The 15,236-nt window shown below is 64.3% G+C and overlaps 1 protein-coding gene across 4 annotated transcripts in view; it reads right to left on the bottom strand.

The window, feature by feature from the left end:
* The window catches only part of COL18A1 (collagen type XVIII alpha 1 chain), a 93,822-nt gene that overhangs the window by 4,498 nt on the left and 74,088 nt on the right, over positions 1-15,236 (bottom strand). For all 4 annotated transcript variants that reach the window (XM_082624967.1, XM_082624964.1, XM_082624965.1 and 1 more), the window contains 22 exons: positions 15,206-15,232; positions 13,970-14,101; positions 13,556-13,618; positions 12,256-12,282; positions 11,404-11,439; positions 10,889-10,960; positions 10,542-10,577; positions 10,188-10,277; positions 9,683-9,712; positions 9,575-9,601; positions 9,322-9,384; positions 9,015-9,089; positions 8,062-8,088; positions 7,812-7,865; positions 7,485-7,559; positions 6,141-6,209; positions 5,566-5,608; positions 5,008-5,070; positions 1,441-1,484; positions 1,068-1,190; positions 326-479; positions 169-242 (listed from right to left, as the gene is read on the bottom strand). In XM_082624967.1, coding sequence (XP_082481093.1) covers positions 169-242; positions 326-479; positions 1,068-1,190; positions 1,441-1,484; positions 5,008-5,070; positions 5,566-5,608; positions 6,141-6,209; positions 7,485-7,559; positions 7,812-7,865; positions 8,062-8,088; positions 9,015-9,089; positions 9,322-9,384; positions 9,575-9,601; positions 9,683-9,712; positions 10,188-10,277; positions 10,542-10,577; positions 10,889-10,960; positions 11,404-11,439; positions 12,256-12,282; positions 13,556-13,618; positions 13,970-14,101; positions 15,206-15,232 — 1,404 coding nt within the window. The remainder of the gene's footprint in view (positions 1-168; positions 243-325; positions 480-1,067; positions 1,191-1,440; positions 1,485-5,007; positions 5,071-5,565; positions 5,609-6,140; positions 6,210-7,484; positions 7,560-7,811; positions 7,866-8,061; positions 8,089-9,014; positions 9,090-9,321; positions 9,385-9,574; positions 9,602-9,682; positions 9,713-10,187; positions 10,278-10,541; positions 10,578-10,888; positions 10,961-11,403; positions 11,440-12,255; positions 12,283-13,555; positions 13,619-13,969; positions 14,102-15,205; positions 15,233-15,236) is intronic.

The following is a 15,236-nucleotide window of genomic DNA, read 5'->3' as shown; positions in this document are numbered from 1 at the left end:
CCTCCTCCCTGGCCCATCTCAGACCCCAGCCACACCTGGGTCCCCCACTTCCGCTTTGGAAACCTCGTCTCAGGGCTCGTGGCGCTGGGGTACCCACCCACACGCCTCCAAAGGGAAGGGTAGCCGGGCAGTGAGGGTCCGACAGGTCAGGAACAGGGTGGCGCTTACCCCTGAGGACGTGCCCATGGATCCGGGTGGTCCTGGGGGCCCAGGTGGGCCCGGGGGGCCAGGAACACTGATAGCTACAAGAGAGAAGCCAGGGGTGGGAACAGTGGCCCTTCCTGGATGAGGCTGGAGCCCAGGGCCCACTCTCCACCCAACTTACTCTGCCTGTAAGGGCCAGGAAAGGATGGGGGTCCCGGGGGCCCTGGAGGTCCGGGGGGCCCAGGAGGCCCCTGGCGTCCCTCGTAGCCAATGCCAGGGGGTCCCTGAGGTCCAGGAGGGCCAGGCTGGCCCTGGATGCTCTCTCCCTTGGGCCCCTAGCGTGGAAGACAAAACACAGGGCGCTGTCACCTATGTCCCCAGGCTGGGGACAAGCAAGCTTGAAAGTCCTGGCTGCATCTGCCACGAGCCCCTGCAGGGAGCACGGCCCCCAAGCCCCCGTCCCCCCACTGCCCACGCGGGGCCTGGGAAACCCAGCCTTCCCACCCCGTGTGTCCCCCACTGGGACGGGGCCCTGGGACGTAGACGAGGACATCCACCCACAGAGGTGCAGCCCCGAGGGCCCCCACCCCTCCTCCACTCCCGGATGGCAGCTGGGGCCCACGGTCCCCCAGACACTTTCAGGACAGAAGTCTCCCTGAGGGAGTTTGGTGGAGAACAGCGCCAGCAGGAGAAAGGAGGATCAGATGCCCAATCCGGGAGGGCAGCCACTATGCACCCACCAAGCTCCCCACGTGGGTGCCCCACAATCGGGCAAGGAACCGGGAGGGGGACGCTCGGGGCCCAGGCTGCAGGGTGGACCTGCCCTTGGCTCCAGGCCCCAGGGACCCCGGGGACGCGAGCTCTGGCACAGGACGGGACTGGGCCTGTGTGTGGCACCCACAGGCGGCTGGGGTCAGACTCACCGGAATCCCAGGGTAGCCTGGCGGGCCGGGGGGGCCAGGTACACTGGAGCTGAAGAACCCGCCGCCCCCGGGCTCGCCCCTTTCTCCTTTCTGCCCTGCGGCCCCTTGGTCGCCCTTCTCCCCCTGTGGATGGAAAAGCTTGTCGGGACAGCCCCGTTCCCGGTGCCGTGTGGGGAGGGGCGGGCGCCGACCCCCAGAAGCCCACGGTGAAGCTTCTGCGGCCCAGGCCTGGCCAGCCGGACAGGACAGGGCTCGGCCTCCCAGCTTCCCACTGCGTCAACCGAATTCCCGAAAAACAGAGCCAAGGGTGTGCGTCCCGGGTGCCCTCTGGGGCCCCGTGTGGGGGGCGGTGTGAGGACCTGGGGTCACCCACCTTCATCTCAGCGCCCAAGTGGAGGAGGTCCAACGGGAACTGCCCTACAGGGGGGAGAGTTTGGGGGGTCCAGTGAGGTGCTGTCTTCCCGCCTGGTCCCCCCGTCCCCCCGCCCCCGAAGTTACCTAAGTTTCCTCTGTGCTAATTCCTGTATTTCTGTGCAGAGACCCCTGCACGTTTTGTTACACTTACTCCCAATCACTTGATATTTTTTGTTCACGGTGCCTTTTTCCCTGCAGTTTTTATCACTGACACACAGCACTGCAGACAGTCAAGGGGGACCGCAAACGACGGGCTTAACATTCGCTGCGAAATGACCACCACGGGACGTTTAGTTAACAGCCACCACCTCACAGAGACACACACGCAAAGGAAAAATCATGGTTTTCCCTCGTGACGAGAGCTTTTCTCTCTTCGCACCTTCAAGTACACTGGGCAGGGGTGTTGGCTATAGCTGCGTGCCCCCAGATGCTGTGTCCTGTAACTGGACGTTGGTACCTTCGACCCCTTTCACCCCCCACCCTGCATCCCACCTCTGGCAACCAACCTGAACTTTTTCTAAATGGTGCCTTTTAAAGATTTCATTTAGTCTATGACTGGCCATCGATTTTTGTGAACTGCCCCTGTGACTTTGGTCAATTCACTCATTAATTCTGACGGTTTATCTGCACATTGCTTTGGTTGTTGACATTCTCAAAGGCGTCCTCTGTGAGAACAGCGGGTTTATTTCTTCTAGAGTCACACTCTGCACTTGTTTCTCTTCCTGCCCCCGCACCCTGGCTGGGCTCCACGCCGGCGGCAATGACCGGCCACCCCCCGTGGCCCCGCCCCGCCACTGCGGATGGTGGAGGGAGGGTGCCCGCTCTTTCCGGGGCACGGGGATGCCATCTTCAGTGTCTCTTGCTGTCTCTTTCCTTCATCAGTCCCTCGAGGGGAGTATTATTAGTCTTTTCAAAGAATTAACATCTGACTTCTTTGCTTTCTTGATGCTTCCTGTTATGTACATTTTTTTTTTCCATTCACTGCATCTCCCATCTGTTTTCTGGGAGTTAAATCTATTTGTTTTCTAACTTCCTGGGCTGGATGCTTGAAGCACAGGCTACTTAAGGCTGTGACCTTGTAGACAAGGAGCTGACAAGACCCTCACTCCTTCTGGGTGGGAAAGCGACCTTGGCTTACCCTTCTCCTGTGGCCTTTCCCCTGGAAACCTGATAAGGGTGGGGGTCAGACCCCCAGGGTGAAGTGATGCCAGCTGAGTGAACCATGGGCCTCGGGGAGCCCCAGATCTGGGCTCCGCCACGGCTGCTCCGGGAAACCCACGCCTGCCCAAGGCCACCCGGCTCATGTTCACGACCTGGAGCTTCTGTCCTGGGTCCTTCCTCAGAGCAGGGTGACCCCACTGCCACCGCGGGCCATGGAGTGAGGGCCGAGAATCCCAAACCCGGCCCTGGCTGCACCCTTGCCCCTCAGACATATCCTTGTCCTTCAGCTCCAGGGTTTCCAGTTCCCACCGTGGCCTCTCCTCCCCGCAGGTGCCCTGCTCGGTGGGCCCGTCCCGGTTGTGTCTTCGATGCTCCCTCGAGGGCAGACAGGCCTGAGGGACTTGCTGTGTGCCCGGCGTGGGCCTGTGGCCTCCCATGTTGGTGCTGGGACTGGGGGCCAGGTTGTCACTTGCTGTTCAGACCTTCCACCTCCCAACTGACCCGGTCTTTCGTCTGCTGCTTCCCTCGCTTATAGATTTCCCCCTGTACTGAGTGATTTGTGTGTTTTCCCTTTTAGTTCTCTCAATTTTTGCTTTTCATATCTTGAAGCTATGTTGTTACTGGTGTAGAAATTTAGAATCGCTGTACTTTCCTGGCGGGTTTACCCCATTATCATTATGGAGTTTAAAAACAATTTTGGCAGTATTTCCTGCTTTAAAATACACTTGTGTGATTTCTCACGAGCACACACACACGGCTCCCTTCTCACCAGACCGCCACCCCCGTCCCCCTCGGCTCTCAAGTCCTTACACTTGGGCCTCTTGTAAGCAGCACAGCTCCGCTTCTGTCGCGTTGACGACGTCCGTCTTTATACGGGAGAGTGGACCCGCTCACTGGACACACGCGCCAACGGGTCTGAGTTTAATCGATCTTCACTCCCCGTTTCCTGTTTCTCCGCCTGTTCCGGGTTCCTCTTCTCTCCTTTCCCGCCGTCTTCGGGTCGGGTTTTTCCTACGCTGCTCTTCCTTCCTGCTCGGTTGTCAGGGGCACGTTCCCTCCCGTCCTTGGCTGGACCCTGAGGTGACGGGTACGTCCTTCGCTTGGGTCTGATGTCACGAGGTTTCGGCCTCCTCGGGGCCAGGCTGGGGTCTCGGGGACGCGACCTCCCTGCGGCGCGGCCAGACGTGGACGCGTGGTCTCGCCGGCCCTCCTGCTCTACCTCCGTCCCCGTGTCGTCAGCACCACTTCCTTCTCCCCAGCGGCCCTCGCGGTCCCCACTGAGGCTCGTGTCCTGAGAGGCCTCGCTGCCCACTTGCTCTTCCTGTAGGAGACGGTTGTCTTTACCGGATGCAGAATTCTAGGTGAGCGGTTCCTTGCTTCCGACCTTTGGGACCCTTTATGGTCTCTGGCTCCTCTCATCCCCGTGAGGAACCAGCTTGTGGCTCGTGTTGACCCTTCGCGTGAAGAGCTCCTGGAACCCTTCCTGGTTTGGAAGCTCGGCCGTGACGCCTTCAAATGCTCTGCTGCCCCAGCCCCACCCGCGTGTCCTCACCCGCACGCGTCTGACCTCCCTCGGCGTGTCCAACTGCCCAGCGCGTCACCCAGACTCCGGGCTGACCTCTGCCCTCCTCAGCTGTGTCCCATCGAAGTCGCACGGAATCCTCATGTCCAGAGGCTGCGGGTTTTCAGTCCCAGAATTAAACCCGACTCTCGCCCATGGGCCCCAGCTCTGTGCTGCCATGTCCTCTCCTCTACGTCTGGGCATCATTGTCGTCCTGGTTAAGGCCAAGCCTGGAAACTCCGGTCACTGCTGGCTGGTTGCTTGCCCGCTTGGGAATCCCAGGACCTCAACGCGCTCACCTTCCTCAAGGGGAGGGTTTGCTTCTGCTTCTGGCAGCTCGTAGGGGAACCCCGAGCTTACGCAGACTCTGGCAGTGCCCGGGGGTCCAGCTCTCCTGGCTTCTGCCTGGCCTGCGCCCGGCATCACACGTTTTCCTGCTTCATCAGCTGCAGAAGCAGGATTCAGCAGGGGATTCTCGCCATCCCAGGGGACAACCGAGGTGCTGGGAGTTCATCGCCTGGATGATCCGGGCCGATGAGGCCCCCGCGATGCACTGGGGGTGCCAGGTCTCCCCTGGGAGGTGCACACTGGGGCCCAGCCCTGCTCCTCAGCGAGTGGGGGGCTGGGACATCCTGCCTGGCCACCACCTCAGGCCCCTGTCCTTTTAGCTCCCAGCCCTGCCCCAAGATCGCGGGGCCAACCAGGCGTCCCATCAGAGCCCCCTGAGCCCCGAGGGCTTCCTTCCTCCAGGAGCCGGGTGGGCGGGTGACCACACACAACCCAAGGCCCCCAGAGCACTCTCACCTGGTGGCCCGGGTGGGCCCACTTCTCCTTTGTCACCCTTCGGTCCAGAAGGCCCCTGGTGCCCTGGAGGGACAGAGACCCCAGTGCCTGTTACTAAATATGTGACAAAGGCGCCTGGGACAGGCCCTCCTGCCCACGCATGGCCCAACCCTAGACCTGGACCAGGGAGGGGGCAGCGTGTGAACCCAGGGACAGTCAGAGCAAGAGCTCGTGACCGGTGGAAGTGCCCGGTGGTCGCGCCCCAGGGGCTGCAGCCTCTGCTCCCAGAGGCCACACCACTCCTGCAGGGAGGGGCTCGAACAAACAGCAGGCTTGGACGAGGAGCTGGAGCTGGACAGTGGATGGCCAGTGGGTGGCCGCTCGGTCTTCACTCCCATCCACGGCTGGCCTGCCTGGAAGGCTGTGCTGGGAGGACCCAGGAGCCCAGCAAAGGGGGCCGTGATCAACCGGGACTGGGGGGCCTGGATCATCCAGCACCCCGGTGAGGGATGCCCACACCCTGCTCTGAGCTGTGGCTGGAGGGGTGACCTGCCCTCCCCGAGGCCCCAGGACCCTCACCTGGCAATCCCGGGGCTCCAGGGCGGCCAGACTCCACAAACGCCTGCAAAGAACAGGCCAAAGATGGCCGTTGAGAGAGACGCTCTGGAAATTGAGGCCACCACCTGCCCAAGGGTCTGCGAGGCCACACCCCCAAGCACCCCTGCCCCCCAAGACAGGGAAGCAGGGAGGGGGAGGGAGAGGACACAGGATTTGGAGTCGGGAGCCCCGGTCACGACATGACTGCCCCACGTGGTCACTTCACGTCACTGAGCCTTGTGAGGTGGGGGGTGTTCACCCCCCAGGACCCCAGGGCTCGTGCTCAGGAGCCCAGATCCAGAGAGCCCTCCCCCGACCTCACTTCCCCTGGGGGCTTGTCTTCTAACCAACGGCCCACCAGGTGTGGCCTACAAGGTAGGTGGGCCTGGGTCCCACCACTGCGCCCCTCCCAGAAGCCCCCCCACCAGGGGCTCAGAGGCCGTGGCTCTGGCTGCCCTGCCTGGGGTTCAGCCCTCCCGGGTCAGTGGAGGGGAAAGGAAGCCAGTGCAGGGAAGTGTGAGGACGCAGTGGGAACAGCAGGTGTCGCGGTGACTTACGTTGCTGTCATAGACAGGAGTCCCGGGAGAGCCCGGGGGCCCTGGGGGCCCAGGTGGACCAGGCGGACCCTGCGTGGGGGGGAGAGAAAGCCTGGTCAGTCAACACTGGACATCGACACTAGCCAGGACAGCAGATGTGGGTAGAAGCAATTCTGAGAATCACGGTGAAGTCAGAAAACATCACATGGAGAATGCTTCCGGTTTACTCTGTGGTCGTGGGCTCCCTGAGGGCAGAGCTATCCCCTTCCCGTTCCCAGATCGGAGTCCTGCCCAAATACTCCCACGGGAGCCGTGCGGGCGGCTGTCTGCGCTGGACACGACCTCGGACGCGGCTCGTGTGGTTACTAACTGCCAGCTGGGTGAAGGTCGGCTCCGTTCATTCACCCACTCGCAGAAAAAGGACAAACGGCCGATTCAGGTAGTGTCAGAAGAGCCTGTTCTGAAAGCAACGGCTCACTCGCCAAAGGGCTGGCCTGAGTGATGAAGGTGCCTGGGGGCAGGGACCTGGGACCTCACGGGCACCTGCTCTCAGGCCCCTGGGCACCTTCGCCCCTACCCTGCGGCCAAGGAGAGAGGGCTGGCAGCAGAACAGAGGCGCAAGCTCAGGCCCACAAAGAAGCCGGACGCGCTGGACGCCCTGACCAGGGCGCGCGCACAGCGGCTGGCGCTCCGCCTCTACAACTCAAAACCGCAGGGGGGATTTGAGAGCCCCCAGTCCTGCTCGACGGAAGTGGCCCAGTCCACCTCCATCTCAGAACTCTGCAAGACGCTGCCTCGTGTTCTGAGATTTCATGAAACCACTGCAAGGAGGAGGGAGCCCGAATGAAGACACGCGGTGACGGAAACACCGGGAGAGCCGCAGCCTGAGCCACTACCCTCAGGACCCCGCGTCGCTCGGCCAGGCCGGGTCGGAGGGGGTCCAGGAGAAAAGGCACCGGGTGCAGCTGGCGGGCCCACTGGGTGCCCAGCGGGGTCAGAGGCGAGTCCTGCCTCTCGATGGCACCGTTTCAGGTAGAGGCGATGACAGGGCCTCACCCGGGGACTTCACCGAGCCTTCAGCCCCCGAGGCGGCAGTCACTGCAGCGTGACGGCGGCCGAGCCAGAGCCCCACGGGCCAGAGGCGCCCACCCCAGGGCCCACGCGGCCTACAGGCCCTTCCGAGAAAACCACGCCGGGGCACTGTCCGGTGGCCTTGGCGTGTGTGTGCACACACGTGTTTGTGTGCATGGGGGTCTGCGTGTCCGAGGGCCACGAGGCTGCTCAGAAGCCTCCCACAGGTGAGCTCTGGGACCCGAGCCACTGTGGCCGGGCCTCCTACCCCCGCCTGCCCCGCAAGACACTCACCCTCGCGCTGAATCCCACGCTGGCATCTCCCGGCTCCCCCTTCTCCCCTTTCAGTCCGTTCATCCCGGGGCGCCCCTGGGGCAGAGCACAGTGGGTGGCAGCCGTGAGGGCTGGTCCAGCTGCTCCTGTCCCCACCCAGGGCCTCCTCGGGGTGCCCGTCCCTCTGCGGCCCAAGCTGCCCGCGAGCGGGGCTGGAGAGAGCCACGCTCTGGCGGGGGGTCCCCAGGTGGAGGACAGCGGAGAGACTGCAGCCCACTCCCCTCCAGGCCCATCGTCCACGTGGGCCTGGGCTGCTGTCCACACCCGGCACGAGACCCAGGGACTCACCGGCCGTCCAGGGAAGCCAATTTCGCCCTTGTGCCCGGGCCGCCCGTAGGGACCCTGTGGGGGAAGCCAGGTTTTAGGTGAGCCGTGACCGGCCCGCTGCCCCGTGGTCTCCCTCCCGACGCCTGCCCCCGCATTTAGAGGCGCAGCTGGGATAGAAGCTCGGCTGCCACGCCTGCCCAGCAGCCAGGCAGGAGACGGTGCTCTCCGCAGCACGCGCATGTGCACTGTGGGAAAGCCTGGGTCTACTCACCGGGGGTCCTCGGAAGCCAGGCTCACCCTGAACAGAAAACCAGAAGGTACCGTTAGGTGGCCGTAGGTCACGCCCCACAGTGAGCAGCCCCCGAAGGGTCCCTGTGTCCATCTGGATGCCCCTGGCGGCGCCCGAGGCACTGACAACACCCAGGAAGAAAAGGAAACAGCAACAGGGAGAAAGCTCTGGACTGGGGTTTGTGTCCCGGGGCCCACCCTGGGGGCCCTGAGACCCAGAGGGTCGGCCCCACAGCGCCCGGGCTGGAGGGGTCTGTGGGCCCCGACCTCAGCTGTGACACACAGCGGGGCCGGCAGAGTTCTCTCTGCCCCGCGGTCCCTCGGCCCATTCCCCGACAATCCTGGGGGCCTTTGGGGAACCCCTGCAAGCCTGTCCCCAGCAGCCTCCTGATCCAGACCCAGCTCTCCCCAGGGCTGGGGGTCCCCTGCTAGGGGGGCAGGGGACCCAGGGCACAGGCCCCCGTGGAGCCCATTCCCGAGCCCAGCCATGCTTGGCCCCCTCCTGAGGAAGGAAGGCCAGGATCCCTGCCCCCAGCGGCAGCCCCCAGAGGGCCAGTCAGGCACCACAGGGGTGCAGCTCCCACAGGAGAGGCCCAGGCTGGGGCCTCCAAGAGCCCCCCGCTCCTCTGCAGTGTGGGCTCCGCTGACGGGCAGAGGAGAACGAGGGGCCAGTCAGGCTGAGGCTGATCCGAGGCGCAGGCTCTGAGGGGCCCCGAGGACCCTCCCACCAGGGTGGTGGGAGAGGAACAGACGGACAGGTGAGGGGCCCAGGCTGCGGAAGCTTCCAGAGCCCAATCAGCAGAGACTCCCATGTACGGGCAGGAGCTGGCCCTCTCAGGAGGACAAACCCCTCTGTGCCGTCTCCACGGCCCCCAAGCCCCACTGCCCCGGCCAGGCAGGACAGAGGGTGCAAGCTGGGCCCAGACACCCCCTCACCTTGGCTCCTTTCTGGGCGGAGGTCAGCGCTCTGCCGTCAGGGCTGAAGACCATGCCCGGCTCACCCTTCTCGCCCTGGAACAGGGGGGTGGGTAAGGGAGGCCGGCTCGGGCAAGAGCAGGCCTCGCGCCCCCCCAGCCCTGCAGTGAACTGCCCTCGGCACCGACGCCACAGCCCAGGACATGGAGCCGTGAGCGGGGCCTCTGGCAGGTCCAGGGAAAAGACCAGAGGGGAGTCCGCCCCAAGTTCCCAGGCACGGCCCCCCTCCCCATGAGCGGTCACCCGGTGACCCTGGACGGCCCCTCACCTTGGGTCCCGGGAGGCCCTGCTGGCCTCTGGAGCCCAGATCTCCCTTCGACCCAGCTGGTCCCTGCAGGAGACACAGAGTGCTGCCCGGAAGGCCCCTGCCTTAGGGCCGTGAGCCCCCGCCTCACCCTAGATGCCCGCCCGACACCCCTGTCCGGATGGGGTCTCCGGCTCCGGTTCCTCGGACTCACGGGGGCCCACCCGGCCCCCTGCCTGTGAAGCAGAGGCCCCGCGCCCGCTGGGGAGGTACTCACGGGGAGGCCTGCGAGCCCCACCCGGCCCTGTGGAGAGAGAGACAGCGCCGGTCAGGACCTGCCGCGGGGAGGTGCCCGGCGCCCAGCCCGTCCCGGGGCCGCATGTACCTCGGGGCCCGGCACGCTCGCCAGTGCTCTCTGTCCACGAGTCAGCAGAGCCAGTGTCCCGGAGAAGGAAGGAAAAGGACCACGTTTACCGTGAACACTCAACCCCCATGGCATTACCCACACAGACCCACAAAGAACACCAGAAAGTCAACGTGAAAGACATCTTCCTGGCTTTGGCCTCAAGGTCCCTGAGACGAGAAATGAAGCAGCCCCGGGAATCCGCTCCCGCACCACAGAACCGGCCTGGGACCCTGGGACCAGGGGGCAGTGCCCCCCACTTCCCTGGCTGCTGTGCACGGGGGCCGGAGGGGGCCTGTCACAGCTAGAGTGGGTGACATGCGGGCAAACAGCATGACCAAAGGGCAGCTCTGGAAGGGCCAGCTTCGATGCCAAGAAACCCCATGGCACCAACAGACGGGGACCCCGGTGTCGCTGGAGGTCGCCCTACAGGGGGACGGCTGGGGACCTGGGGCAGAGCACGTGTCCACCCAGGCAGGGTTCTTACGTCCTGCTCCGACACGTAGACGACAGGCCCTGGGGGTCCGGGGGGTCCCGGGAGGCCTGGCTGCCCCACTCCGTCCTTCCCTGGGTTGCCCTGGAAGAGAGTTTCCCCTGGGGGTTGAACTGCAGCCCAGCCCGGACTTGGAGGGGCTTCCGGTGCCCACGGGGTGTGAGGAGATGCCTGAGGGCTGAGCACACTGGCCCACAAGCCCCCACCCCAGGCAGGGCAGGCTCTGAGCCCGGATACCCCCCAAGTCTCTGCACCACGGGGGCGGGCACGGGGCACAGAGCAGCATCCCTGGCCCTGCCGTGCACCTGCCACCCGTCCACGGACACCCACCAACTCCCGCAAACTCACTTTCTCTCCCTGGGGCCCTTTTTCTCCTTTTGGTCCCTGTGGAGACAGGAAGGAAATCATTCATCATAAACAGCACACAAGCCCCGCTTCCTGGAGACCCCAGGCCACCGGGACTGGCCCTGAGTTAAGATGTGGAGTTTCCCTGCACTGACCAAATGGGGCCTGGAGGGTGGGGGGGCCAGCCACGCAGGAAACCCCCTAAGGCAGCCTGGACCGCTGACTCACGTCCCACGGAGCTGGGGTCTCCGGGTCCTGTGGGGCCCTAAGATACACACTGGGCGCCAGCTCTCACCCAGGTGTGGCTACTTGGGGGGTGTCAGCCGCAGCAGCCCTGGGTGGCCACTCACCTGGAGTCCGGATACACCCTCCCTGCCAGGAAGGCCGGGGAACCCAGGAGCTCCGTCTGCTCCAGCCTCTCCCTGCAGTGGACATAAGGAGAGCACGTGCGTCAGCCGTGGCACCTGGGGGCCACAGTGACCCGGAGCTGGCCAGGCGGGGGTTTCCGCTGGCCACCAGCTCACACCCGATTCAACCTGGTCTGTTGACCAGGTTGAGGGAGCTTCAACCTGCTCGGCCCCCTGGGGAGCGCCGTGGGGCAGAGGAGGGGGCAGGGCTCAGAGGATTCTGCTGCGGAGCGGGGATGGGAGGAAAGCTGTCCTACGGGCAAACCTGGGGGGACCCGGGGGGACAGGGGGACAGCGGGAGAAGGATGCTGGGCCTGGCATGGACTCACCCGTTTACTGAGGCCCCAGGCAATGGGGACCAGCCAAGCTCCTGGTCTCAGCCTGGGGACCCCACCCTGCACCCCAGACCAGGGCTGCTAACGACTGTGGATTTCCTGAACCCCAGGTACTGTTCTTACCTTGGTCCCTGGTGGCCCCATGACTCCAGGATCCCCCTAAAATGGACAAAGGGTTCTGTGGGGCCGCGAGCGCTGGCCCAGCCCCCAGGCAGCGCCCACCCCTCCTCAGGTAACCAAGTGGTCCCCACGCCACACCCCGCAGCTCAGAGCTGAGGGCCCCGGGCCCTGCACCCACCCACGCGCTGATCGCACACGGCCTGGACTGTTCTGGAGGCCAGGCCACCATTTCCCGCAGAAGCAGGAGCACTCAGGTGACTTCACCTTGAACGTTTCAAGAAAGCTAAGAAGTATGTCCTTCTAAAAAAGCCATCTTTCCAACTGTCTCAAAGGTTTGCAAATCACAGCAGAACGCTCTAAGAGACTGGGTGGCACAGCTGGCCCGCGGGGGAACCCTGCACTCCCGGACCGCATGGGTGCCGGAGGAGCAGGGTGGGGCTGCTCCTGCCCTCGCCCCCCGCCCCCCCTCCCGGGACGGGTGGGAGCTGCTGTCCCCCAGGGGCGGGGAGGGGGCAGGGCCAAGCAGGGAGGCGGGGCCAGCGGCAGCGAGAGAAACACCCAGGTTCTGCCGGGCGCCAGCCACTGCCCCCCGGGCTGGGGGCTCCTTCCCTGAGCCCCTCGCTCTCCCCAAGTCCGCACACACCTGGCACGTGTGGAGCCAGAGATCTCGACTCACAGGGTTAGAAAGATGAGACGGCGCCACCCCCTGAACCCGAGCTCTGGGGACCGTCTCCCCGTTAGGCTTTTCTGTGTTTTGCAAATTTCCCACGAGGAACTCGGGGCCACTGAGCAGTAGCTCATGGCGGGGAGGGGGTGAGCGGCGGGCACCCCCGGGCTAACAAATCTCTCACTGACCTTGACTCCAGGCAGGCCAGGCGGTCCCTGTGGGGGGCAGAGAAGGAAGAGGGCCGGGTCGGTGCTGCTCCTGCCCCTCGGGGGACAGCCTTTCCCCCCAAGAAAACTAGTCCCTCTTATAAAAAACGGAAGAAAAGGGCATTTGTGTCAGCAGGGGCCCGCACACCCCAAAACCCCACCAGAGGTGGCCTGTCCTCGGCACCACCTGGTGTCCCACAGATGGCACACAAACTGGCCATGGGGAGGGCATGAGCAAGTCACCCCAACACACAGAAACCTGCATTTTATTAACTAGAAACAAATGCATTTGAACGGATGGGATGCTGCCTTTTGGCCTCCCCAGGGCACTGGCTGGTTTAACCCCACCCGAGGGTCTCCATCACCCTGAGGCCACGAAACAGCCCACAGACCCCTCCAGGGGTCAAGCGTCATGGGAGCTGTGTCCTCGGACCTAGAGGAGGGGACCCTGCCCCGCGACCTCGCCCTGTCCCCTTGGCTCCGATCTCACCTGATGCCCAGGCAGCCGACAGCTACTGCCCCAAACTAAGCCCTTCTAACGCATAAAGGGGAAGGCACTCAACTTCAAGGGGCAAAACCGCTCTATGTCACCAGAGTTAGCTTCTGCCCAAGTGAAAATCCTCATCAGTGGTGCTCAGGACAGGAGGCCCATCCCACCACCCTCTCGCTGGGCTGAGACTCCAGGGGCCGAGCTGGACACTGGTTCGAGGTCCCCTAAGGACCCCCAGTGGGGTCTGTGTCGGCCCCGCGGGCTCCTGGGGGAGGGAACCCTCTCCCTGCCTGTCCCAGGCATCCTGCCCCCGGGATGGCCCCTCGTGCGTCCGTCCGGTCTAAGCTCGGTTACCTCTGGACGCCAGGAGCGCCAGCTGGACCTAATCCTGACCAGTGCATGTCGATGGCACAACAAGGTGAGATTTCATAGGAATCCATCCATTTTTCACAGGAAAAGCGTCCCCATTTTTCTTTAACTAAAGTTCTGCTCAGGTCAAAACTGTGTAACTTCCCCAAAGTTAGGGCCATAAAGAGAACTGGACTAGTATTTCCCAGGAAGACCTGTCTTTGGGGCCCATCCTGCCCCGTGGTCATTCAGCTCCACCACCAGTGGCATTCCCCACCCTGGAGACCAGTGGCCCCAAGGTGGACAGCGTCCTGGAGGCAGGTGGCTCGCTGGCTCTGCAGGGCTGCTCCTGGGCCCACTGGAGGCCAGTCCCAGGGACGCTCCCCCAGACCCCCCCAGGCGGCCCCGCCCCCAAGCTGACCAAGCCCAGCTCTGTTGCAGTACCTGCGGCCCATTGGCACCTCGGGCTGTCGACCAGAAGGGGCCCCCGGAGCCTTCCATGTCGTCCTGGAGGAGAACACACAGGGATGCCAGGGTCTGCGTGTCTTCTCATAGGAAGAGACCTGCCCCAGGCTGGGCAGGACCCAAACGCCCGAGCGGGTGGATTCTGAGGGTGGGGTTGCCAGTTGCAGGGCCCCTGCTGGGTGGGTCATGGGGACGGCAGGGCGGACATGCGGGGCTACCAACGCCCCCCATTCAGCGCTCACATGTGGGGACTCTGTCACCAGCCAGGAGGAGCCCAGGCAGGGGTGGCACCAGTCTGGCTGCTGCCCGGCAGTGCCGGTCAGTGTGGGTGCCCGAGGGCACCTGGGGCCGCAGAGCCGGGCTTTCTGGGGGCCAGGAGCAGCGGGTACTCACAAACCCCGCAGCGAGTCCTGGGCCTGGGGGCCCGGGGGGGCCCGGGGGCCCTGGTGGTCCTGCTGGTCCGGGGCGTCCTGCCAGGCCGTGCTCCCCAGGCGTGCCCATGGGGCCGGGGTCTCCCTTGCTTCCCTGCACAGGTGGGAGAGAAGGTCATCACCCTCAGCCCTCGGGCGTCCCTAAACCCCAGGCGCCACCGCACTGCCAGCACACCAGTGTCTCCTCACGAGCGTTTTACACCTGAAGAGCCGGGGGGCGAGCAACCAGCCAGCAGCTACGCAAACCCCACAGCACCTCTTTCTTCTGGCCTCGCCAGACTTCATCCACCTAACACGAAACCACCGAGCAAGACCCCCAGGCGGGGGCCGGAGACACTCCTTCCCGGAGGGGGGAAGACTCCACTGGCGAAAGCAGGGCAGGGGGCCCAGGACCCCATTGCCACAGGGATGAGGGAACCATGAGCGCGTCTGTGACTGGAGCCAGCCCAGGCATCTCAGTCAAGATACTTGAGACCCGTCTCTCAGGTCTGAGGGGCCTTGGTAGCTGAGCATCTAACTCTGGTGTCCAGGATCTCCAACTACAAGTGGAGTCTGGCCTCACCTTTGCTGAATTTCACCCCCCGCTGTAGCCTTTTCCCTCAGACCCCAGCTGGTAAATCTCACCAGCTTTCCCCGTTTATCCCTGAAGCCCATGGCCGTGTGTGCATGCACGTGTTGTGTGTGTGCGCGTTTACACACCCAAGTCTCTACTCTGAATCTCGTCCCTCCCTCCAGGCCCCTCCAGTCCCACTGTCATCCTCCCCCTCCTCCCCATGGGTTTTCCCGGTGGACGAGTCTGGAGCTGCACCACCACGGCGGCCTCCCCAGTGACGGGCTCTCCCTCCTGGGAGGGCTGCCGGTATGGCTCATGGAGGAGCTGGGGCGGCGTCCCCAGGACCAGGCCTGTGTGACGGTGCTAGGGACCCACTCGGACCACCCTGGGGCCCCAGCAGCACCCGACTGCCAGCAGCCACTCCCCCGCTGCAGCCCCCGGGACCCCAGGGCTGCCTGACTCCGAGCACATCTGAACCAGAACTTGAGTGGAAACGGTCTTGCAGGACAAACGCGGTTCCTGGCCGGACCCCACGATCAGTGCCCGGGAGCTCGATCTCCCGGCCGCCATGCCCTCACCCCCACCCCCTTGGCCGGCGGGCCCATTCGTCCAGAAAGAGCAGCGGCACTGGGGCTTTGTCTGTACCTTGGGTCCTGGGGCGCCCGCCTCGCCCTGA

Source organism: Mesoplodon mirus, assembly GCF_964341445.2.
Source record: "Mesoplodon mirus genome assembly, chromosome: 6".
NCBI classification, from domain to species: Eukaryota; Metazoa; Chordata; class Mammalia; order Artiodactyla; family Ziphiidae; genus Mesoplodon; species Mesoplodon mirus.
Note: the sequence above shows the minus strand (reverse complement) of the source record. Positions and strands in the feature narration are given on the sequence as shown.